The 25,029-nt window shown below is 39.7% G+C and overlaps 2 protein-coding genes and 1 long non-coding RNA gene across 4 annotated transcripts in view; 2 read left to right on the plus strand and 1 right to left on the minus strand.

Annotated features, from left to right (window-relative positions):
• Positions 1-3,666, plus strand: part of pip5k1cb (phosphatidylinositol-4-phosphate 5-kinase, type I, gamma b) — a 64,118-nt gene extending 60,452 nt beyond the window's left edge. For both annotated transcript variants that reach the window (XM_056742816.1, XM_056742818.1), the window contains exon 17: positions 1,974-3,666. In XM_056742816.1, the coding sequence (XP_056598794.1) occupies positions 1,974-1,976 (3 nt within the window). In that variant the 3' untranslated portion in view covers positions 1,977-3,666. The remainder of the gene's footprint in view (positions 1-1,973) is intronic.
• A 7,142-nt stretch (positions 3,667-10,808) lies between these two features.
• On the minus strand, positions 10,809-22,675 carry rab11bb (RAB11B, member RAS oncogene family, b). The gene is made up of 5 exons (XM_056743684.1): positions 22,400-22,675; positions 21,148-21,343; positions 13,644-13,837; positions 12,463-12,543; positions 10,809-11,157 (listed from the first exon to the last, which is right to left on the minus strand). The coding sequence occupies exons 1-5, from the start codon at positions 22,437-22,439 to the stop codon at positions 11,012-11,014; spliced, it is 657 nt and encodes a 218-aa protein (XP_056599662.1). The 5' UTR covers positions 22,440-22,675; the 3' UTR covers positions 10,809-11,011.
• Positions 11,061-24,729, plus strand: LOC130417853 (uncharacterized). The gene is made up of 4 exons (XR_008906227.1): positions 11,061-11,149; positions 23,073-23,242; positions 23,562-23,629; positions 24,149-24,729. It is a non-coding gene; the product is annotated as an uncharacterized LOC130417853 (long non-coding RNA).
• The last annotated feature ends 300 nt before the right edge of the window (positions 24,730-25,029 follow it).

Genomic DNA, 25,029 nt, shown 5'->3' on the forward strand with positions numbered 1-25,029 from the left:
GAGGTGTACACTGCTGAGTAGTGTTTGTAACTTAGTAACTATACAATACTATATAAATGTGGTTGTCTGTTCTGAATACTGAACACTACGCTCCGATCTTTACTTCTGCGTCGCACCTACGCCATAGCCTCAACGTTGTAGGCTATGTGTCGGTTTTCATCTAAACTTCTACGTCATTGTCAGGTCGTTGTCCGCTTAGACAGGCAATGACCACTAGGTGTCATTGTCACCGCGCGTGTTGCTTGTATAATCAAGACAAGAGCCAAAGAAGAAACCGCTCCTTTGAAAACAATTAGCAGTGTAAACCGTCACTTTTGTTGCAGATTTGAGATGTTAAATACAGAAGCACAAATAATTTACTTAGATAATTCATTCGGAAATGTGTTTGAGTAAACATGACTCTATCGCAGAGTTATTTGACCTGAGGGATGGAGGAAAATGCCCTTTGACTGATGTAGTTTTTCATCTGTGTGCTTCTGTACACAGTATGCATACTGCATGCTTGTGAAACAGTGTAATTAGTATGAGAGGATATCATTTCAGACACCGCAACAGGTTTGATCATCTGGTCTGTTTATTTTCACTGAATGTTTCAAAGGCACCTCATGCGTTTGCTCTTTCTGTGTCTGTTTCTGTTTTCATGACCTCCACACATCTCCTGTCGTGTCTGTCTCTCTGTGCTGTTGGTACACACGCATATGTCTGTTGCCCTCTGCTGGTGTGGTGTGTCTCAGCAGCATCCACCAGAGGACAGGAGCTGGGTTTGTTCCCCTCTGCATTATGATTCAGAGTCTCATCATGTGTCCGATGAGGAAAGAGACACAGTAAGTGTGTGTGTGTTCCAGTAGAAACACGACAAAAAAACCAACAGGAATTTATCTTTTATCTTTTAATATAATTACACTAGTCGATGTGGTCATGTGAGAGGAGCATTACAAAAGGAAGGTTCTTTAGGATTTATTCTTTACTTTGATTATATGAAGGTGTGGAAATATAAAAATATAAAGATATTTTGGTGAGCTGTTCCTTTAAACACATTCACACCGCTGGAGTTTGTTACACCCGTGATGTTGGCATGTGCATTTCATTAACATGCACAGCAGGACATGCGGCAGGTGTTGATGTCCCATTGAGTCGCATGTGTGCGTGCTTTAGTGCGGATTGCATCCGAATCCATACTACATAGAATGCAAAATTAGACTGAAGCATCCTCAAGTACTGTATGATGCAAATAGTATGCAAAAGCATGGATGGGGTTATATCTGGTGAATTACCAAAGCATGCATCTGTGCATCATGTTTTTGGGGATATTACAATTGGTTTGCAATTGGAGCTGGCACATTTTCTTTGCCATTTGCAGGACAGACACTGACCAATCGGAACAATTTATTTGTACAACAGTTGTTGGTTGTAAACAGAGCCATTGAGAGTGGTCCAACAGAAGTAAAAAAAAAATGTGTGTCACATGATTCATGGAGCCTTCAGATAGTTCCAGGAAGTTATGTTTTCTCTTTAAATACTTTATTTATTTCAGTTTTTTATTCATTAAATAACTTACAACTTTAAACGTGTTTAATCTTTAAACATTTACCCCAATTTATCTGTTTATCCGCAGCTCCATGCGTTACTATTAACTTCCGGGAATTATTGAGAAGCTCCATGAACAGCCATTGCTGCAAAAAAAAAACTGTTCCATTTGACTCAACGAAGTTGACGCAACTCTCAACCTTAATGGCTCTGGTTGTAATTAGTTACTGTAATTTAATTACTTTTTCCCCTTTGAAAAAGAAAGGGATTACTCTTGTTTGTTCTATCCTGGTTTACCAAAGAATTAATATTTCTTGATCAACCAATCTGTTTGCAGAATACTAGAAACACTTTATTTCTTACAGCAACCAAAGCTGCTAAGTGCTCACAGCTGGCATTTTCAGATGCCAATATTTCATGAATCCTCTGTCTCTGTCTATTTACAGTAAGCCTGATGTACGGTAGGACAGCTGAAGTCTATTGCGGTGATGTGATGTGTCCTCTCAGACGGATGTGGTTATGATGATCGCTGTGTCCAGGATGAATTCTTCTCTTCTGAGAGTGATGGAGAGAAACAAAAGACACTTCTGGAAAAAAAAGAAAACTCCTTGTTTGGGTTTCACCTCTCATCTTTACCCTTCACATCTCCAGTATGTGTGTTTTCATGTGTCAGATCATCTTAGACTCGATCTCATGAGTTAAACCGGCTGTCCACACGTGTGCGGATAACCCATAATGCACTGCGACCAGACTTGCGTGTATTCAGTCTGTAGTGTTGAAACCTGTGCGTCTGAGCAGATCATACGTCATTGCATGTGCAGTAATGACATGACGTATTTTTATGTTGTAAGATGTTTAAAGCAGAATGCATTTCGTAAATTCGGGTTCGTGTGATAGAAAAATCTAAGAAACCATCCCTTCATGTGTGAAATAACATATCAAGACATTATCAAACCTGCTGAAATGAATATTCCGGCACATCTAAATAACATTTGAGGCTGAATGGATGTATAAATGAGTGAATCATGTTGTGGTGTGTTTTTCTATTAGTCATTAAATAATTTCTGCATTTTGTAAATATCTTTTAATTCATGAGGATTGCTGGACTGAAATTGGTTTTATTGGGGTCAGTGGTGAAATGATGACTGATATATGCATATAAAGCTAATATATAAATATATATACAATAAATATATAACAGGAAACGTTACACTTTAAATTAATACTGTTTAAAATCTTTTAGTCTGTTGTTAAGCTTTGAAACACTTTTAATAACTTGGGTTCATCATCAAATGAATCGACCTGACTGAATGGATCGACCTGACTTTTGAGTTCATATGTCTGAAAACATATAAAATTCGTACAAAATTGTGTGTTTTTAAATTCTATATAAAATGTACTTTTTAAACACGTTGCTGGTTTTTATTGTGCATGAATAATCATTGCAAATTATTCCAGCAAACAAAATAACTTGCTCAGTTTAGTCGTTCTTTTGGGCATTTTAAGTAATGCAATCATCTTTTACTTTATCATAGTAAAAGTGCAATAACCGTGGTTATTTTAGACATATTTATTACCATTTGTAATTAATACCACAGTTTAACAAAAAATGGTTACACTATGATTACTGTAGTAAAATAAGGGTTTATTTGCGGTTACAGTGATTTAACTATAGTAAACGAGTTTTTTTAATAAGGGGTTTTAAAATCTTGCCAAGAGTTAATGCAGTAGTTTGTTGCCAAACTGTAACGTTTAACTTTAATGCAATAAACTACAAGGCAATAATAGCAAATCATTTAAAATAAATCAATACATGGACAGGAGCTTGACCATCAACGATTCACTGCAAGCACACTCTTTTTCTTGACCAAAGTCCCGTCCTGGTTTTTTGTCTCGTTAAATATTCTGATTCGTTCACATAATGAAGTGAGATTATAAATGCTTTAATTTCTGAAATCTGTGTTTTACTTAATCGTGACAGGCTGACGTGGTTTACTGTAAAATACTCTGAACATTCCATCTCTCGTCTAAACACAGAGCGGCACTTTAAAACCTTTCCATTTGACTTTAAGTTGTTTTCAATTTGAGGAAAGTTGCTGATATACTTTTTCTTTTAATAAAATGTTTTATATATTGTCATCTTGTGTGTACACATTGAATGGATGTCTGTGATGGCTTTGTTGTTTTATATTTTTTGTGGTAAGATTTTGTTTGCGCTGTATCTATTGTGTTTATAAGTTTTAGAGAACACGTAGAAATTTGTATGTACATGAGCAATCTGTATCGTACAGAAATGTTACGGTTTCAATACAACTTATGCTGGGTTCACAAAAATGTGTTATTTTCTAGCGAGGGATGCGAGCTGACAAATATTTTCAACTTGCTCGGAAGACGACGCGAGTTTGCGTATATTTGCGTCTTTGCATTGACTTTGAAAGTAATTTGTTTGTGCAAATCGTTTAATTCGCGTTTGTTGTGAACACCCCATTAAGCTTTATCTGTGACCACAGAAAATCATTTTATTGTAATGGAATTTATCATTTATGCTGTTACACAGACAAGGTCATTTAATGATTTTGTGGGAGAAGAGTGGGATATACAGTAGTAGAAAGTGAAATACACTCTTAAAAAAATAATATTATAAACGTTAACACAACTCTTAAATAATTCCACACACTCAGGAATACGTAAAAGAATAAAAAGACCAACAATTGTTCGTCTCATATACCCAAAATTAATCATATCGCACGGTTAACCACTAACGTTATAAGAGTCAGCGGCTGTTCCCGAAGCCATAGAGCTGCTCTCAGCGGAGCCACGACCGCTGACAGCCGGAACCTCACACCTCCGACAGCGTCTTAACAAAATCTCAAAGAGGCGTTATGTTTATATATAAATCACGTATTTGAGTTCTTAACAACTACATTCTCGTCTAAAAGACTCTTAAAACTACGTTCCGTCAGCGAACATTAGTGGTATATATAAAAAAATTAGATGGATGTTTGCTTTTTGACACGACGCTCTCTTAAACTAATATCAAGATGCGTGAGTTACTGAACTAAATTACTCACACGAGTCAGAATTTTCAAAGGGAAATGTTGACCAAAAAGGAAGTTTAAATGATAAAAAAACTGTAAATTAGAACAACGTGGGCATAACGTTACAGACTAGCTATTCAAAACTAACAAAGCTAGATTGTAACGTTACTTTTCAAACCTAATGCTAACAGCCGAATTTGGCATACTTTTGCATTTTTTTGATGTACAGTAATAGTTTTATACATTAAAGACTCGTAAAACATACCTTTTATTCTCCGAATAACAGCTTTCCGAGATGAGATGGATCGAAATACCCGCGAAGTTAAAGTTTGTCTGAGGCGTCGAGGAGAGGCAGGGGTTTACTCTGTCAATTGTCACTCAATTGGACCAGACAGGTAACCTAGTGTTTGGGTTACTCAAAAAACGACCCAACACTAAGAAAATTACCCAACAAAATGACCCAACAGGCTCAACCCAGCTTTTGGGATAAACAAATAACCCAGCATTTTTTAGAGTGTAAATAAATAACTAAACTAAAACTGAAATAAAATTAAACCTATATGGTTAATTATATGAGAAAAGCGCATCGCCAAATTGTCCAAAATAAAGCTACTATTTACAATCAAATTAAAAATTAATTCAAACTATAAAAAGAAACTACAATAAAACTAAAGTAGGCCTACAAGGAATTTTATTCTGAGTACCGAAGGCAAATGTGAACATAATCAGTCATGGCAGAGCTGAATTTTTAGTGAACCTGATACATTTTTGAATATTCACTTAGATTTGACAGAATAAATTTGCCTTATTTGAACAGTAAAACAGATCATGAAAACTGTCATTGCTATTAAAATCTTTCATCACGCCCTGTGTGTTTGTCATGCGGCGAGGCTCTGTAGTATAATGTACAGTATGTTTTAAAGTCATAATGAAGTAATAAGAGTTTTATTTTTTGGACTGCACATGTTACATAGTAAAAAAACACGCTAAAAGAATGTGTAGTGAAATATTATTGTCCTAATCACGCATGTGACTGTGTCCGGTCTTCAGACGTTTCTGATGATGTGTGAGTCTTTGTGTATGAAAGCATATGAAATCACAAATGTGTGCTGTACTTCTAACCATCATTTTCGGATGTTTTCATAAAATTCACTGCATGTGTCCAACACCTGAAGAAACTGTTCATTTGTCAAAGAACCAGTGTGTGTACAAATAAAATGATGTAAAATAAAACATGAAAATAAAAGCGAATACAATGAAATTAAACTCTCTGTGATTTTTTAGAATGGTTTTCTTCTGCTCTTGGTTATCGATGAATCATGGGTTCAAAACAAGCACTTCAAAAACTTTAGATGTAAATGTTTAGATTTACAACCACTTCCAAATAAGTTTCTTAAAGTCTGCCTGCGAAAGCACCTTCTCCCCTTCCATAGGCGGGTCAGTGTGCTATTTAGCCTCCCTTCTTCCCCCACGGGGTGAAGAACAGGCATCCCATCCATCACCAAGTAAGCACCCTTAGGAGGGTACCTTCGGAGTTATCCACATATAGCTCTAACCGGACCTAGTGCTACCGCACGTTGTAACTCCCCCAGTCGGTTGTTCCTTTTAATTTATCCTATGTATTCGAGGAAGTGCACTTACCCAGTGGCCTTATGGCACAGTTCTCGCTGTTAGAGAAACTAAGGCCGCCACCCATGAGGACCCAAGGTAGTAGCTTCCCACCTTTCAAAAGCTCTGGGACCCCCTTCCTACCTATCCACTGGAAGATTACAATTTCAAGAAAGCGCTCACGTCTGACACCGAAGGCCAGTCACGGTCACTTCACTAGAGATTGTGATACGAATCAGCATTGTGGCGTTTTCAATAGGAACACCACCTGTCGGTGCGACACAACGTCGAGAGATCGACAAAAAGGGAATGTCTTGGTTATGGATGTTACCTCAGTTTTGTTGCCACAAGGAAGAACCCCATCTGTCGGTTCGAGACAATGTCTCGTTCCCTCCATCAGGGACCCCTCAACACTTCACACACAAACCTCGATCATGGTGACCATTAAAAAAAAACATAATTTAGTACAAATCTAATCCATGCACATCAGGGGCCCATTTAAATAAGGAGGTTTAACAAAATGTGAACTCTTGAGTAGATTTACAACGGTATGCATTTGAGTTAGTTAAGCGCTTGCACCACAACTACAACATGCCATGAACAATGAAGCTCTAATATTATGATTCATCCACGTCAGCAAAAAAAGCAACATGGCGGCAGAAAGCGCTTGAGGGCGAGGCACACTATCCGCTCTGCATACAGTGGATTTACTTATGTGCTGAAAATGACTTAAATTCAAATATTTAATAGATAAATGTAGCCTACCAATAAACAAATGAATTAATCATTAAATGAATGAAACAATAGAAATAAGACAGAAAAAATAAAACAATGTTACGTTTCTACAACCCATCAGTGCTCTATGTTATTGCATGAAACTTCATGGTATATAGGACACCTGTAGAGCATCAGACTCGTATCAAAGTTAAACTGATTACCAGTTCAAACCCTGCTCGGAGCAGATTTGGGTAGGAATAGCTGCAAGTCTAAATTAATTGTTATTTACCTTTATCGCTTCATTTTTTCCTTTTTATTTTGTATTTATTAATTTCCTTATTCATGCACTTTATTTATACACTTTGTTAAGTCATTTCTCATCGCCCATAGAAAACTATGCAGTGATGTAATACACGATGGCTGATGTTATTGATGTAATGATGGATGAGATATATTTTGATATATCTAATTCACTGTACAGAAAAATGGTACAGTTTTAATAAAAATGCACAGGGAAATGACAAAATCCCACTCGGGTCCTAAATTGCACTCCTGAAATCAAAGTACATCTCTATGAATTAATGCAGCCTCTTCACATACAGGATCCTCTATAAAAGCACATATGATATTTTTGTCATTGAGATGGTCTCTGTGTGATGAAAACGTGTGCCATGAATGACTGTATTTATTGAATGAATGAACGAATGAACGAGGTTCACCACTTGCGCTTTAAAAGGGGGAGGAGATCGAAAGAAGCTCTGCTCTCGACCAGGTTAGGTTCCCAGAGTAAATTACTATGGTTACTGACTCTGAGTATAAATTACCTCTCTTTTAGAAGCTTGAGTTAACCCGCTTCCTCGGGTTTGACATACCTTGCATACTGAAACGGAAAACCCAAAGTTTCCCTCATTTCAGGGTTAATATACTCAGAGTTTTCACTAAAACTCCTTTCTGAAACGGCCCGAGCAACTAGCATTTTAATAACAGCAGCATAATTAATGTCTGAAACACTAAAACTGTGGCCCTCCCGTTGGTCCCTAGTTTTCTCAGTTTTTGCCCCAAGGACATTACTTTTCCCACGCTCCCTCATCATTGACTTTTTTCACCTGTTCCTCATCTAGTTCATTCCCTTCCCCTGTTTAGCCCTTATTATCTATCTTATTTAAATTCTCGAATATTAATGTAAAGTCAATTTGGTATATACAGTTCTGTGGATGTTTCTGTTCATGAGATTACCCTATTTGTGAGATTACCCTGTTCGTGAGATTACCCTGTTCGTGAGATTACCCTGTTCGTGAGATTACCCTGTTCGTGAGATTACTCTGTTCGTGAGATTACCCTGTTCGTGAGATTACTCTGTTCGTTGGATTACCCTGTTCGTGAGATTACCCTGTTCCTTGGAATAACCTGTTTGTTTCCTTGGATGTTTACCCGTTTGGACTACTTTGTTTTTGTGGATTTTTACACCTTTTTGTTATTAAACCTTTTTCACTCACCTCCTGTTCCTCATGGATTCATCTGTCATCAGTGAACTGTGACAAAAACAGTAATATTTTTTTAGAAAATGTTAAAAACGAATTGAACATGAACTTCCAATGCATGCTTGGAACTTTCAGTTTGTTCAGATGGAATAGTTTGTTAAACTGGGCAAACTTTTTGCCACATTTTGAATAGAAACTTCAATATCTAAATCCAGTACAAAATGATCTTTGTCTGCAATTAATTTTGTCTAATTTTGTTCAGTTTACACAAAATAATAAAATTCTTATTCTACTAAAAAAAAATCTTTGTTCAAGATACTTAATTCTGATTAATTTTGTTAGGGGAACATTTTTTTACAGTGTGGTGTTGTTTTTTATTTGTGTTTTGGTTTGAATCTTTCATCTGTAATAATGTACAGATGTTTTAGTTCAAACCCAAATGTGAACTCGACTTCACCCCTACCTGCAGTACAAATACACACTCATTTTTATGTCCCTCTCGACTCGAAATGTACTCGACTCATACTGTATACAAGTATATTTGGTTTATCCTCGGACTTGTACTTTATACTAGTCATTTGATCAAGATATACTAAGTCAAACATATTTTTCCTGGATCCTGTTCTTTTCTAATTGCCAAATTCTGATTCACTAGTGGTTTAGTGAGAGTGTGTACAAATGCACATTCACAAATGTACAATGCACTACAGTCCCAAGACTGAACTAGTAAACTATCAGTATATCTTCAGTATAAATTCACTTGTAGTAGTTGCAGTACAAACAATATATGCAATTGTAAACAATATTCATAGGTTTACTTCATGGTTATGCTTGAAGTACACTTAAAACTACACTTTTGTGAAATAAAAAGGGGTCCAATTTAATCCCAAGTAGTATTAAAATAGCAAACACACACAACTATTGATATTAGTATAAATACTACATAAACTGAAAATATACTTGAGATAAACATAATTTATAAGCATACTTAAAATAATATTTTTTTATCTATTATGTAGTCTTTTTCTCTAATCTAACAGGTACAAAGACGTATATAATGTTGTAACTCTGGTGATGTTTTTGTAATGAACGTTTGTCGAGGTTGTGTGTTTTGTTGTTTTTGTCGTCTCCTGAAAGCTTTAGTTATGACTGTGGTGGTAACCCCAGCAGCAGCCCTGCTGAATGATCTCAGATCAGAAACAGCATGCATTTGTTATCAGCTGTGAGCAGGTTTCCTGTAGCCGCTCACTGTGGTAACATAATTTACATCCATTATAACACTCACATGTTCATTATTGCTCAGAAGACTTGTGTTTGTTTCACAGGAATGGGTCAAATGTTTCTGAATTTCTTTAAAGGAATAACAATAATTGAAAGAGACGTACAGCATTTTAAAACGAAGTGCATAGCGCAGATCATTTGTTTTTCTGTGAATTGACAGAGAAGTGTTTGAATTATGAGATCATTGCCTTTTGAGACTTTGTATTTTTCCAAATTGCAGACTTGAGAACATTTTGAGACTTTAATGCATTGTGTTGTCCTATGGGATTATTTAATGTGTATATATTTATTTGGTCCATAATTGCTGCAGTATGCTTGTTTTTACAATATAATTAATTTTATTTGAAAATAATCATCATTACAAATAGATTATTGTGTTTGTGTGAATATGAAAACCTTCAGAAGGGATTTCAAGAGTGAATTAATGAGGTAAATCAATAATAGATCTACAATTTCAAAGAAAAGTGCATACATGTTTGTTGTTTTAAAATAAACGTATTCCCGTATTTAAGCAGTTTTTTTTCGGTAATAAGATCAGTATTCCGTGATGTCTCTCTTAGTCTAAACCCTTTTTTTCATGTAGGTGTATTTGTTATTTAATGAAAGGAAACAGATTTGTTTTTTTGGAGGATGGGGCGTCCTCTATGTTGTATGCATCACTTTTAGCTGTCATGTCATTTTTTGCTAAAATATATGAGACTCAATAACTACAGTAGTAGCTTATTCACATATAAACACTTAGAAAACATAACCTTTAGTGTGATTTGACCTCTTTACTGTTTAAAGAACATCATTGTGAACCCTAAAATAATAAAAAGAAAGAAGAAATTATGTTTTGGTTGAAACTGGTTTTAGGACCAGAAATTTTGCATAATTTCTAACACATCACAGTAAGGAAAATGTATCATCACAATAATAAGATATATGTATAATTGACGTGAGAATAATATTATTGGTTTCTCTATTTAAAATAAAAAAAAAAATTAAGATTAAGGAGTGAAATATGACATGCACACGTTCTTGACGTGTTTCGTGAGATTTGTTTTGAGACACACCCACTTTAATTGTGTAAAATATAACACCCGAGTTTATAACAGGTTACGACTGGATCTCAATAAAATATAAAAAAATGATATTTATGCTAATAAAGCAAAGCTATGTTTGTTTGTTTGTTTAATCACACTCCGGAAGACAATAAACAGGTTCTGTAAAATTTTACTTCATGGCAGTAACATGTGAGCTGACGAGCTATCAAAAAGAGAAATATATATACATTACACAAATAAAGCTGAGAACAGAGCAACAACGTGTAGAGTAAATCAGAAATGAGTGACAGCTGGTTGGGGCTGGTTTTCATGGTTACAGGTTTTGACAGCACTGCAGTTTGTTGCCCTTCTGTCCGTCTGTGGTCGGCGGGACACTGATGTCCACCACGTTGTTTCCCGGCGACTCGTCGTGGGCCGATCGATCGGCGATCTGCTTCTGTGATACGATACGGTAAATTTCTACAAAAACAACAGAAAGAATCGATGAGATTCAATCCAGCACCTAAGAGATGACGTATTTTTGTAGACTAATCTGGAAGTAAGTGCTGCGCTGGTTCCCTCGACCGATAGACCCATAGTCTATTGGAAGATAGCAAAAAATAAGCTCTGTGATTAACAAAGGTATATAATGTTTACGTGTTTTCTTCTATCAAGATAATCTTTACAAGTTGACACCCTATATGTTACTTTTGAATCCGAAATACAATCGGCAGAAGTAAAAAGCTAAATCGATGCTATAAACAGACTACACTTATGGTCGCTTGATAATAACGTCACCACCACCAAGCCTCTGACAACACTATGTCAATGTTTTTATTAAAAATATGTTCCCTTATAGGTAATAACTCTGTTGATGAATCCGCATCTATATTTTAGGAGATTTATGCCCATGTTGCATTATTTGTGAGCTTTATATGCTTGATGACGTCTTAACGTCCCTGCTAAAGGAAGTAGCCACTTTAAGAAACTTGTTAGCAACCGCCGTTTTTAAGACACAATAAGGTTTAAACAAAATCTCAAGCAGGTTATTATTGGTGTGTTTTATGTCATAAAACCTCCAAATATTTTCACGTTTTATTCTGTTTACCACAGCCTTATTTCAGGCAACTCCAAAAACCTATAGACTTACAGGAAGTGCTAAAATGCTAACTCGCTTCCGGGTTTTGCGTACATAAACTCGTCATCTCTGAGCCTCCCTCGGAGACAAAATGGAAAACTTTGCTTAAGTCTCATCACATGTTTCTCCTGAGAAAAAGAGTTGGTAAAGTCAGAAATGTCATGAGAGTTTGAGAAGAGATGTCAAAAATGCGTCAAACTGAGCTTTTGTCAAGTCTGCACTCAGTCTGCACTTAGTCAATATTATTGAAGATTTCCATATCAATTCAAACATTTCTCATCAAATTTACTTAAATCCAGATTATCTGACCTCAACAATCTACTTTAATTTTATACCTCCGTACTCCGTTATTATTATTGATACATGTATATCTTATTGAACATTTTTGTCTTTGATCACACTGATGTCGCACGGTAAAGGTACTCTGCTTTAAGACCTCAACAATCTACTTTAATTTTATACATCCTTACTCCGTTATTATTATTGATACATGTATATCTTATTGAACATTTTTGTCTTTGATCACACTGATGTCGCACGGTAAAGGTACTCTACTTTAAGATCCCTGGAACAAAAGCTTTAACTGTTGTAAATTCATAGTAAAACACACTTTCATGTGTTTTGTGAATCAGACTCCCGTGGCGTACCTGTTAGAATGTTCTTGAACGCCTCCTCCACATTGGTTGAATCCAGGGCAGACGTCTCAATAAATGAAAGGCGATTTTTCTCTGGAAACAAGATGAGACGCATTTATTATCACCTGCTCTTAAAATATAACCCATATACATTCTCATCTAAAGTTTGAAATTGGTGTGGACGGTGCTGCGAAAATGGCGCATTTCCTCCATCTATTGCATTTCTGTACCGAGAGGTCAAGCTGTGATGTTGCAATTTTCTATTGGTGTCAAACACTCATGTGACGTGAATTTGCAGGTCAGACTTCACCAAACTTGAACTTTGCTAGTTCCAGAAATGCGAAATATCTTCGGAGGGGCTTGCGTTTGCGGTCTGACGCATTTGCATGCATGGAAGTCAATGGAACGAAAAGTCAAGAATCACCACGATTGAGTTTTTGCCGGGTAGGTGTGTAAAAATAAGGGCTGTCAAACGATTAATCATGATAAATCACATCCAGAATAAAAGTTTGTGTTTACATAATATATATCTGTGTACGTTGCATATTCATTTTCTATTTATAAACACCAAACATACACATGGTTGGTTATATATTTAGGGAATAGGTAAATGTATTAATTTATATTACCAATAATTGAAATTCTAAATAAAAGTTTATTAATTGTTATATTTTTCTTAAATATATGCATTCATGTGTACATGTTCATAAATACAAAATTATTATGCACAGATCACCGACATATATTTTATAAACACAAACTTTTATTCTGGATGCGATAAATCGCGATTAATCGTTTGACAGTCCTAGTAAAAATACATGCTAGCATCACAAAGCCAACACACATCAATTACAGATGGATTATTATTATCATTATAAATGGATTCTGACAATATCCAATCGTACAAATTCACTTCTTACACAATACAACTCTTGATCTTTCTGTTGTAAAACTATCATAGATACTACCAAAATTATCTAAAATCCAATAAAAATGAATCCAGACCAAATTTCACAAACAGTGAAAGTAGGACATGTATTTTGCTGAACTATTGCTTTAATTGAAACAGATGATGCCATTGTAAAAGCTAAAAAAAAGTGTGTCTATACTGCAACATAAAAGCATGTTTAAAGATATACAGCAGCCAGTTAACATCAGCACTCTCTGCCACGCATCTTTTGGGATCAGTGTACCTGCGAAAGCGAAAGCCTCATCGGTGGGCACTGCCCTCAAGTGCCGCAGGTCACTCTTATTCCCCACCAGCATGATGACGATGTTGTTGTCGGCGTGATCTCGCAGCTCTTTCAGCCAGCGTTCTACATTCTCATATGTCAGATGTTTGGCAATGTCATACACCAGCAGCGCACCCACGGCTCCACGATAATACCTGTACACATGCAAACACAACGCACACTGATACTTACAGTGAAAATAACATGCATTTGTTACTGCCAGTGAGTTTGCAGACGTAAATTCAGATCTTGGACATTTTGGTAAATAAAAACTTCTTTGCTTCTCATCATGAGGTTCAACCAAACACACATCTGTAAACTTAATCGCAGATGCAGATTGATAGTTGACAAATAAATCGTACCTGTGTCCTGTGGCGTGATGTAGCAAAATAAAATAAAAAAAACTGTTTATATTACACTTTTTTTGGTATTATTGATATTTATCATATAAAATAGCATGACAGAGATTTATTGTTAGTCTTTTTACTAAATATTTGTCTTCAAACCACAGGACAAATTTGCATATGTCTGTCAACTATCCAGGGGTTAACTATACAGGTTCAGTGCATCGTGCTTTTGAGCAAGGTAAACAAGCAACACGCAGTGCATTCTTTTGTCAAGAAAATAGAACCGTTGTTTTTTTAAATGTGCACATGCACCTAGGCCTACGTGCTCTAGAACAATGGGGAATCCCTGAAACCAAAATCCATCAACAAAGAATATAAATATTAAGCTTTTGTACCTACTATTCACCTCTTGTAGCCTGTTAACTCCTTCCGTATACGGGACACCTAAGTTTGCGTCAATATTGTGCATGTAATTTCTAATCAAATCATGACAAACTATACATCATTGGAAAGGTCTAAGACTCTAGAAAACAGATTTCTTTGGTGTTTTTTAAAATAATTTATGTAGGGAGAGTACATTTACATTTACTCATTTAGCAGATGATTTTATCCAAAGCGACTTACATAGAGTTAGGGAGCAACAAGCGATATGTCATACAGGAGCCATAATACATTAGATGCCAATACAAAGTTACTGGTTTCCACAAAAGATAGACCATTACCTGTAGAGAGAAAGGGTTAGTGTTTTTTTTCTTTCTCTATTTGTCTGTCAGGTATTCACAGAAGAGTTTGGTTTTAAGTAGTTTTTTGAATGTTGTGAGAGATTTGGTTGACCGGACAGAGTCTAGGAAGAATGTTCCACCAGGAAGAAGTTGTGAAGCAGAATGAGCGGGAACGCAATTTACTGTCCTTATGAGAAGGCAATACAAGACGCCGCTGGTTTGCTAAACGCAGGGATCTTGATGGGGTGCAGGAGGGTGTGAAAGTAAGCCGGTGCAGATCCAGTTATAGTCTTGTAGGCAAGAGTTAGGGACTTGAATCTGATAAGGGCTTCGACCGGTAGCCAGTGGAGAGAGATGAAAAGGGGTGTCACATGAGCCCTTTTGGGCTGTTGGATCATTGAATAACAGCTGTTCATCAAATATGACTCCGAGGTTCCTGGCTGTTTTGGAAGAAGTGATTGTGGTATTGCCAAGATGGATGTTGAGATCGTTGGGAGTAATTGATTCTTTTTTATAAATAGTGTGCTAAGATTTTTGGTTATCCTTTTACGACCCATATTTTTTTTCAGGGAACATCGAAGAGGACCAGGCTGCTGGGGAGCAGACGGTGCACGAAATCTCGACAGCCGGTCGAGTCGTGGCAGGGGAGGATATGATTGATATCCTCTGTCTGCTTTTTACTGTCGAGGTAGCCAGAATCACCAAACAGCCCCCTTGCTAGGTGGGTGAGTTGAGAAGGCGTACCTTCTCGGTGTCACTCATCTATGCAAGGTTCAGCCAGAGGTGTCTCTCCCGGACCACAAGTGTGGACATTGTCCGACCCAGGGCCCACGTGGTCACCTAGTAGCCCGTAAGCGGTTTGGTGGCAGCGCGGAACTCCTGCATGAGTGCTAGGTTGGTCTTTCCGTGTTGGTACTCTCTCAACGCCGTAGCCTGGACCACGGTGTAAGGAGAGGGGCAGCTCTGCTCGCAGCAGTGTAAGCTCCTGGCATCAGAGACACCGGAAAGCCCACATGCTTTGGACAGGAGTCCAGATCGAGCCTCCAGGTGGCAGCCAACTGCAGAATGGACCGTAGCGGCACATTCCCTCTGGGGGAAATCGACATATCCTCTAGCTGACCCACCAACAGGGAAAGAAAGGTTGACTGAACTAGTTTGACTTGTACGCGGCGAGAAGGGGGCGTTTCCAAGTCTTACAGAGTTCCTCATGCACTTCCAGTATACACGGCACTGATGGGTAGGCGCGGCTTGGAGCCCCGGGGTACCGAGTATTCAGCCACGAGGGGAGGGCAGTGCGTCCATCGCCGCCCCATGCTCACGGCGGCCCGGCAAAGCATGGCCTGCATTTTCGATGTCCGATTTTTCCCGATCTCGACCCCCCGAAGGAGGGAGCTTCACGGAATTATTGGGGTCAAAATTGCCAGTCAGTCACCCTCCAATGTTGCAAGGGACATCTCATCACGCGCCGTTTAAGAACAGGTGATTGAGGAAAAAGACAGTAGGACCGCCTTTTTGGGGAACGATCAAACAAGCGAGGTGTGAATGGTCCGTGAGCCAGCGGCTGGCGGATAAGCCCTCTGGCAATAACCCTCATGTTGCACCCGAGAGAACAGTGGGACATGCCAAGCTGGAGAAATATGCTCTTTTAGAAGGAAATATGCTCTTCTAGAAAGATTTGCACCACGTCGTGAGAATCCGGCGATGTAGATACGAGCAGTCTTGGAGTGAAGGCTCTGAAGAACAAATGGTGAATGAATGAAGCACGCCGGGTTCCTTTTACAACCGGACATCTGGAGGCGGAGCCGGGCATGCAAAGTTCATTCGCCAATTTCATAACTAAAAAGGTACCCGGCCTAAGGGGCAGGGCTGCTTTACCCAGCCCGCTTGCTTAGTGATGAATGGAATGCCTAAAAATGGAGGCTAAGTAGCACACTGACCCACCTATGGAAAGGGGGGGAAGGTGCTTTCGCAGGAATACACCCCACTGGCTGCCGGTCCTACATGTTGCCAAGTGAGACATGGGCTTACACCGGTTCTACATGGAGGTTGTAAAACCTTGCGAAGGTGTTGGGCGTAGCCCAACCCGCAGCTCTGCGCATCTCTGCCAAAGAGGCAACCTGCGCCAGTGCCCACAGGGAGGCTATACCCCGGGTGGAGTGAGCTCTCACTGATAGTGGACACAGGGGATTCTGAGATTGGTACGCCGTCGTGATGGCATTCATAATCCAGTGCGGTACTCGCTGTTTGGAGACAGCCCTCCCCTTCTGCTGACCTCAAAAACCGACAAAGATTTGATCAGAGCTCTTGAAGCTCTGCGTGCGGTTTAGGTAGAGGCGCAGTGCGTATACTGGACACAACACGGATGGGGTTGGGACTTCCTCCCCAGTGGGGAGCACCTGCAAGTTCACCACCTGGTCCCGAAAGGTAGTGGTGGGAACTTTGGGCAAGTAGCCAGGGCGGGGTCTCATGATCACTTGAGAATCGCCGGGCCCAAATTCTAGGCAAACAGGGAACACAGAGAATGCTTCCCTCTTGATGGAAGTGAGCGTTATCAGGAGAACGGTCTTCCTCGTTAATTGGGGAAGAGCGGCGTCTCTGAGGGGCTCGAAGGGGGGCCTCTTAAGGTCCGCCAGGACCACGTCAAGGTCCCAAGAGGGTATGGAGCGCAGACGAGGTGGATTCCTCCTTCTTGCGCTCCTTAGGAACCTGATGATCAGGTCGTGCTGTCCCAGAGACTTTCTAGCAACTGAGTCGTGATGAGCGGCAATAGCGGCTACATACACTTTCAGTGTGGAAGGGGAGAGGTTAGTCTCGAGTCTCTCCTGTAGAAAGGACTACACGTTCCGGATCTATCAACTCCATGGGTCTTCTCTGCGAGAAGAACACCAGGACTAGAAGAGGCGCCACTTATAGGCGTATAGCCGCCTAGTGGGAGGGGCCCTAGCCTAAGTATTGTTATTAACTGCCTCTGGGGGTAGGCCACTCAGGATCTCCTCGCCCTGTCCAAGGGCCAGACATGGAGGTTCCATCAGGGGAATCAGCCAGGGGGGAGTTGTCGTCAGAAGAGTTAGCTCTGAGAACTAAGTCCAGTTGGGCCAGTACGGCTAGTAGCACTTGACACTCCTCTTTTTTGACTTTGCACAGGGTCTTTGCAGAGAGGCTCACTCGGGGAAGGCGTACTTCCGCTTGTCCCGCGGCCAGCTGTGCACCAGAGCATCCGTGCTAAGGGGGGCCTCGGACAGGGAGTACCATAGCAGGGAAACGGTTGTGTCCAGGGAGGCGAACTGGTCTACCTGAGCCTGCCCGAACTGCAACCATATGAGCTGGATTACGCGGGGGTGGAGGCGTCGACTGATGAGAGAGCGTGTCAGCTGTCTGGTTCAGGTCACCTGGGATATATGAGGCTCTCGGGGAGCGGATCACCTTGTGACTCCACAGGAGGAGGCGTCGGGCGAGTCGTGTTAGTTGCCGTGAGTTTATGCCACCCTGATTGATGTACACTATTGCAGCTGTGCTGCCTTAGCCCCCCGCCTTATTTGGGGATGATGAAGTACAGGATGGTAAAACCCGTTGAACATCTCGGCTAGAGGGACGGGCTCGATTGCCTTCGCCAACAGGGTGGCGACCTCGGCACCGTAGTACTGCTGCTGACTTACCTGCCTGGCGATGCAGCTCAACGTACCGTTGATTTTAGAGTCCTGAGGGCTGCTGAATATACTCGATGTTGCGTTGGGTTGCCGAACACTGTCTTGAAGAGGGTGAGAGCGGCTGTAAAAAACTCCCAGAGGGGGAGGAAAACTTCCTTTAAGTGGGCTGTTGGGACTGGGCAGGACCCTAAGCTTAACTGTAATTTAAAAAAACATAATGGGCTGTGTATGATTATGTCAAAAAACGATATTAGTCCCCTTGAAATTGTAATGTTGATTGTTAAAGTTGATTGGATTTACATGTAAGTATGTTTGAAACTTTCTACATGCTATAAACCAGTGGTCTCCAACCTTTTTTAAACCACGGACCAGTTTTGTTTTAAAAATATTTACATGGACTGGTCGGTGGGGATGCAGGGAAGTACAATGAAAGTAATAATCTATTACTGTGAATAAATAACTTATTACATACTTTTTTATTTATTAATTTATATAACATTTACTTTCAAACAAACTCAATTTATTTCCATTAAATGGTCAAACTTCGGCTCATTCCAACTTCATACAACTTAATAAAACATTACAAAGTCAATTTAATTTCCATTAAATCGTCCAACTTCAACGTCATTCCAAATTCATACAACTTAATAAAACATTACAAAGTCAATTTTATTTACCTTCATTCGTCAAAGTTTTATTTCCATTAAATCGTCAAACTTCGGCGTCATTCCAAATGAATACAACTTAATAAAACATTACAAAGTCAATTTTATTTTCCAATCAGTGGTGGTACACTCCGAGAGCTGGGAGGAATACTTGAGCCGACTCCAGAGGGTGCTGGACGAGCTACGCCGGGCTGGACTCACAGCCAACCCTAAGAAGTGCCAACTGGGATTGACAGAAGCTAAATACCTGGGGTATCAGATAGGTCGGGGACTCATAAAACCCCAGGAGAAGAAGATTGAAGCTGTGCGGACGGTGGCACGACCAACCACCAAATCCGAGGTACATGCATTTCTCGGGTTGGCGGGCTACTATCGTTGCTTCATCCCCCATTTTTCTTCGATAGCCAGCCCCCTGACAGACCTGACAAAAAAAGGGCAACCAGAGGTCTTGATCTGGACGGCCAAGGCGGAAAACGCTTTCCAGTCATTGAAGCAGGCCCTCACCTCATCGCCAGTCCTGTACTCCCCGGATTTCAACTGCCCATTCATCCTGCAGACAGACGCCTCCGACACCGGACTGGGAGCCGTTCTATCCCAAGTCCAGGGAGAAGAGGAACACCCTGTCACCTACATAAGCCGTAAACTGACACCGCCGAAACCAAATATGCAGCAGTTGAGAAGGAGGCCCTGGCCGTGAAGTGGGCAGTCCTGGAGCTGTGCTACTATCTGCTGGGTCGAAGCTTCACACTAGTTACAGACCACGCTCCATTACAGTGGATGGCCCGGGCGAAAGACACCAACGCTCGGGTGACCCGTTGGTTCCTCGCGCTCCAGGACTTCCACTTCACGGTGCGACTTCGAGCTGGGGCTTCAAACAGAAAAGCGGATGGACTCTCCTGGATGTGGTGCGGTTGGGCAGGTCCCTCCCACCCCTACTGGCGTCCAAAAACACCTACAAGAACCGTCGGGATACCAGGTCAACGCTGAACTTTTCTGCTCCAGTTGTGTTAGTTGGCAAAGAGCGAACACACAATATGTCTTCCTGCACATCGTCTTGAAATATATATTGCACAAAAACAAGTAGTATTGCCTTGTTGTCAACATCAGTCGATTCGTCGACTTGCAGTACATACCACGGTGACTCGTTAATTCTAACAATTGATCTTCAAAGTCATGTGGGATGGGATATCTCCTTGTGACAGTGGTAGCTGAAAGAGGAATCTAGCCTATTTTGTTAGCTGCAGTTTCTCCAAACATCTCACGGCAAATGTCTTTGGCAGCTGGCAATATCAATTCCTCCCCAATAGTGAAAAGCTTTTTAGCTTTAGCAAATCGGTCCGCCACCAAGTGCTCTCAGTGTAAGTCCACCAAGCTCTCAGTGCAGAAACGTTTTTTCGATGCACTGGCTTTCATAAGTTGCTGTTGCCCTATTTGTTCACATTTTTTTTCATTCAAAGTAATTAAAGGGTTTGTTTTACAGTGCTGGGTGCTTAGCATGAAGATGTCAAAGCAATTTTGAGGGCTTCATTGATTCATTCGCTAATTTATCTCCACATATTACACACATAGGGCTTGGAGCTTGTGAGCTGCCGGTAATATAACCCATAATTTAGATATGAATTGTCGTATTTTCGGCTAAAGGTGGCTTTCTTTTTGACATTTTTCTCGTAAGTAACGTTAGCTGTCTCTGAATCAACATCACTTGGTCTTTTCTTACTTCCTCCACTAAAGAATCCCTCGAGCGATGTTTGTTTGGCATTCATTTTAAATCTGGCTGACCATGGAAAGTGTAATCTTTGCTTAAAAACGCACCCTCTTTGTACATGTGAATGGTCGCTCTCAAAGGGCGAAGGCATAATTAAAATATACAGTGGTGTACATGGATTTTTAGCACATTCTTGCGACCCAGCAACGGCTCTGTCACGGCCCGGTACTGGGTCGCGACCCAGGGGCTGTGGACCTCTGCTATAAACGCACCACTTGTGGCTTCCACTGTCAAAACAAGCATTATAAACGTGTAAACCAATGAACAAGTGTCATTGTTAGTCAAAACATTTACTATCGTGTACGGTTTGTGTACTCACGCAGATGTAATGGCCCGGTATCTCTCCTGGCCCGCAGTGTCCCAGATCTGCGCTTTGATGGTCTTCCCGTCCACTTGAATGCTCCTGGTGGCGAACTCGACCCCGATGGTGCTCTTGCTCTCCAGGTTAAACTCATTGCGCGTAAAGCGCGAAAGCAGGTTACTCTTCCCCACTCCAGAATCTCCGATCAGAACAACTGAGAAGCAAGCAGACATCAGATCCCGTGCCTATGAACACCGATAATGATATGTGCAGTACGCTCTGACCTACATTGAGTATTAGAGCAGAGAAGACAATGCTGTTTGCATTGATTTCCATAAGCTCTCGCTGAAGTCAGTTGTCAGGAGGAGGTTGTGTGTGCGTTTAAACTGTCACACTAAAAGTAAACTGCGAAATGTGTGCTCAGAATTATAAAGGATATATTGAAATGTAACCGTCTTGGCGAATTTGACATTTTTCGGGTTAACGCGACACATACAAAATAAAACTGTTACAATGTAACACTCGCGGATGCCGCGGGAACGCGGGCACATCTCTTCCTAAAATTAATATGGTTCTACAACAGATGAAATCAAAACAACACGATATAGTTCAACCCTTGCAACCACAAACTAATCACGCAGGAATCATAGTTTACCATGGTACTTGTTGTAAAACTGTGGGTATACAATTGGTAAAAAAACATTGTTACTTTACTTTTACTATAATAAAACAATGGTGAATTTTCGTAAAGGGTCTGTTGTAGGCCTGTCTCACCTCAACAAGCTACAGAAATATAATATCAGACATCACTTACAATTATTACAAACATCATACTATGAACAATCTCTGCACGATTGTTTTAAAGCACGTGATCCTAATTCACAAACCATTTTACTGTTATCACCATAATTATGACAGTGTGAGTTTCTGTTTCAAATCACTTCAAGACATCAAAGAAGAAATGAAGGCAATGCTACACCAACATCTCAGTCTTCTAATTGCTTTGGCATGTAGCCTACATCGTATGATCGTAATGAGTTTTTCTGAATTTCATGTTCATATCTGATCGACACAAACAGATATGTGTTACTGATTCAATTCATATTCAATTCCCACTGCGGCCGTTTCTTGCGTTGTATGTGGACAGATTTGAGCTCGAGCGAAGGATCGGCGCACTTGAGTACGCAGTAAGCTTTGACATCCACGTAACATCAGCGTGTGAGGAACAATGACGCGATTGACCCCTGTGTATGGGGGAATGCAGCATTACCTTTGAACAAGAAATCGTATTCATCGTCTCTGTTTCCCATTGTAAGAGAAAGGCGCTCCGACCCTAAGTCCGTCCTGATGATGGAGACAGGGAAGTTGCAGATATTTCTGATCAATGGCTCAATGCAGAAAGAAATGAAGTGAAGGGGAAAGAGAGAAACACAATGCGCTGTCACACCGCAGGAAGAGCTGTAGATGTGCTCGGGTCTGCAGCAGGGGAGGAGTCCCGATCTTCATCTCCATACCGCGCAGCAGAGGGCGCGCTGCCGCTGCCATCAAAGTGCACACTACAGCACTTATGAGCAGGGCCATGCATTCCCATCAGTATCATCATCCTTCTCTTCAAGAGCATAACTATCATCTTCATCACTATCCTCATCAACCTATCAGCATCAATCATGATCTCCATTATCATCATCACAGAATAGTAGTCTTTCCTAATAAAAGACGCCTTTTTGATTGTTTTACGAGATGTTCAATTTCAACGCGAGAACTGTAAATACATTAAATATCTTGTTTAAGGCTAATCCATTTTATTGAAAGTTTATTCAGTAAACTACTGTGGTTAGAGCACGGTACAGTGATAGTAGTTTCTATATACATATTAACACAGTATGAACATGGATCTGTGATGCTATTTCTAAGGCTGATTTCTTTGTTCTTTTTTCTGTCAGATCGAGGATGCTGCATCAGATTTCTGGGAGAATCTGTGTTAAAGGCTAGAACATCAGGAAGTTTAGAGAGGATGTGAAGCGCTGGAGGAATCAGAGGTTAGGAGGAAAACATGTGATAATACCATTCCAGAAACCACCATTCCTCTAACGGACGGGAAATGAGCTGCTGAGTAAGACACATTTTCAGAGTATTTATCCATCAAACAAACAAATAAAAAAAAAACATTAAATACAGATTACACAGTGGTCTTAAATGTATCAAATAATATCCTGCAGGATAAACAAAAACATTTTTTGGGCAGAGTTGTGGTTATTATTTGTCCCCTTTTACAATGTTGTTTCGCCCGACCATAATATAGTTCTTGTACAATTCTGTGCTGCTAATTATTGTGAGCTTATATCATTCATCACGATGTTTCGGTATATTGAAATAAACAAAAACCGTGCTCATTTTCACATTAAAAAATATTTTCTATTCGTCACTTTCAGAATATTCTAGAGTCTGTTGCACAGGGAAGGTGGATAAAGCGACGAGGGATGACTACGACTAGAACTTGGTTCGTGAGAACATATTATTGGTATTAGCATTAGAAATAAAAAAATGATCAAATGTACACTTCAAGTTTGGGACGAGTCATTTTTACTAACTGTTATATTAAACTGTTGTTTTTAGCTCGATGTTATGCCAGGACCTTGTCATTTCTGCGTACGAGTAATAATACCGAATGTGTGATGTGTGAAAATATTTGTACTTCATAAAGAAACGGCAAAAATTAAGGAGAAACACTACTTTAAAAAAAACATTGTCACATTGTTTTATTTTAAGATTTTTTATTGTGATTTGGAAATACATTATTTGGATTTTTGTACTTATTTTGTACAAATAAATTAAATTGATGAATAATTAGTGTTCCAAGATGTAGAAAGCTTTGATCCACAAACTAAAACAAACCAATTTTTTCAAGCTTGTTGAAATGTTTTTGTCAAGTCACCGAGCGAATGACATCGTTCACGTGATATTATGTAATCTGTGATGTTTGTTTCTACATAATTATTTTATGTTTTTCTATCTTTAGAGACACATTAAGAGATGAACAGTAAGATCCAACCTACCTGCCATCAAAACACTGACGCAACACACACAAACTGACACTATATGACAGGATCCTGTCATCCTCACTGAGAACTGTCATTAATACTTTGCTCTTTTTGTCTTTATGTTGATATGTGTTGTTACGATCTAATTATTAGATCACAACAAAGTAAGGGAGACGCCACACAACCACTGCATAAATAATGAGATTTATTTAACTTAAATAAGAAATATGAAATGTCAAGTGATCAGTGTAAATGTAAATAGCAAGTTCAAATGACATCAGTTCAACAAAACATAAACAACTAAAGGCCCAAATCAAAACATTATAGAAAAAATGGATCACATGATGATGACCCCAACGAGGCTGTGCGTCTCCCATAACCCACACATCCCGTCAGCTCTCCTGTAGTCTCAATGAGCAGCACCACCAGCGAGTAACACTCTCTCTGCCGTCTCCGTTTAAACCGGTGTCTTTTAAAGTGCCATGATTACGTTAAGGTGTAAAGCCACGCCCTCCAGCAATCAGCCTGTAACTCGTGAACAATACAACCACTCACTGAGCCGTCACAGTGTATATAGATACGTTATACTTTTATTTAATTTTCATCTTAATCTGTATGTGTGCAGAATGTTTATATTGAATTTTCCTGTCCTTTGGGAATGTAAAATTTGTTTTATTATGCCAATAAAGCTTCTTTTGAATCTTGAAATCTTGAACAGTGAGACCATCTGAGGACAGACTATTGAGTCACACAGTCGTCTCATGGTAACATACAAATACACATTTAGATTCACTTACATGAGTAACATGCAAAACACTCCTCATTTTTTACAAAATGTTGACTGTTACAAAATGAGATC

The sequence above is a fragment of the Triplophysa dalaica genome, chromosome 3 (assembly GCF_015846415.1).
Source record: "Triplophysa dalaica isolate WHDGS20190420 chromosome 3, ASM1584641v1, whole genome shotgun sequence".
In the NCBI taxonomy this organism is placed as follows: Eukaryota; Metazoa; Chordata; class Actinopteri; order Cypriniformes; family Nemacheilidae; genus Triplophysa; species Triplophysa dalaica.

Coding starts and splice junctions, on each gene's coding strand:
- rab11bb (XM_056743684.1), bottom strand. CDS start 22,439: ATGGGAAACAGAGACGATGAATACGATTTCTTGTTCAAAG. Junction 21,344..22,399: donor ATACGATTTCTTGTTCAAAG/GTAATGCTGCAT, acceptor CTTGCTTCTCAG/TTGTTCTGATCGGAGATTCT. Junction 11,158..12,462: donor GTTCAAGAACATTCTAACAG/GTACGCCACGGG, acceptor TTGTTTTTGTAG/AAATTTACCGTATCGTATCA.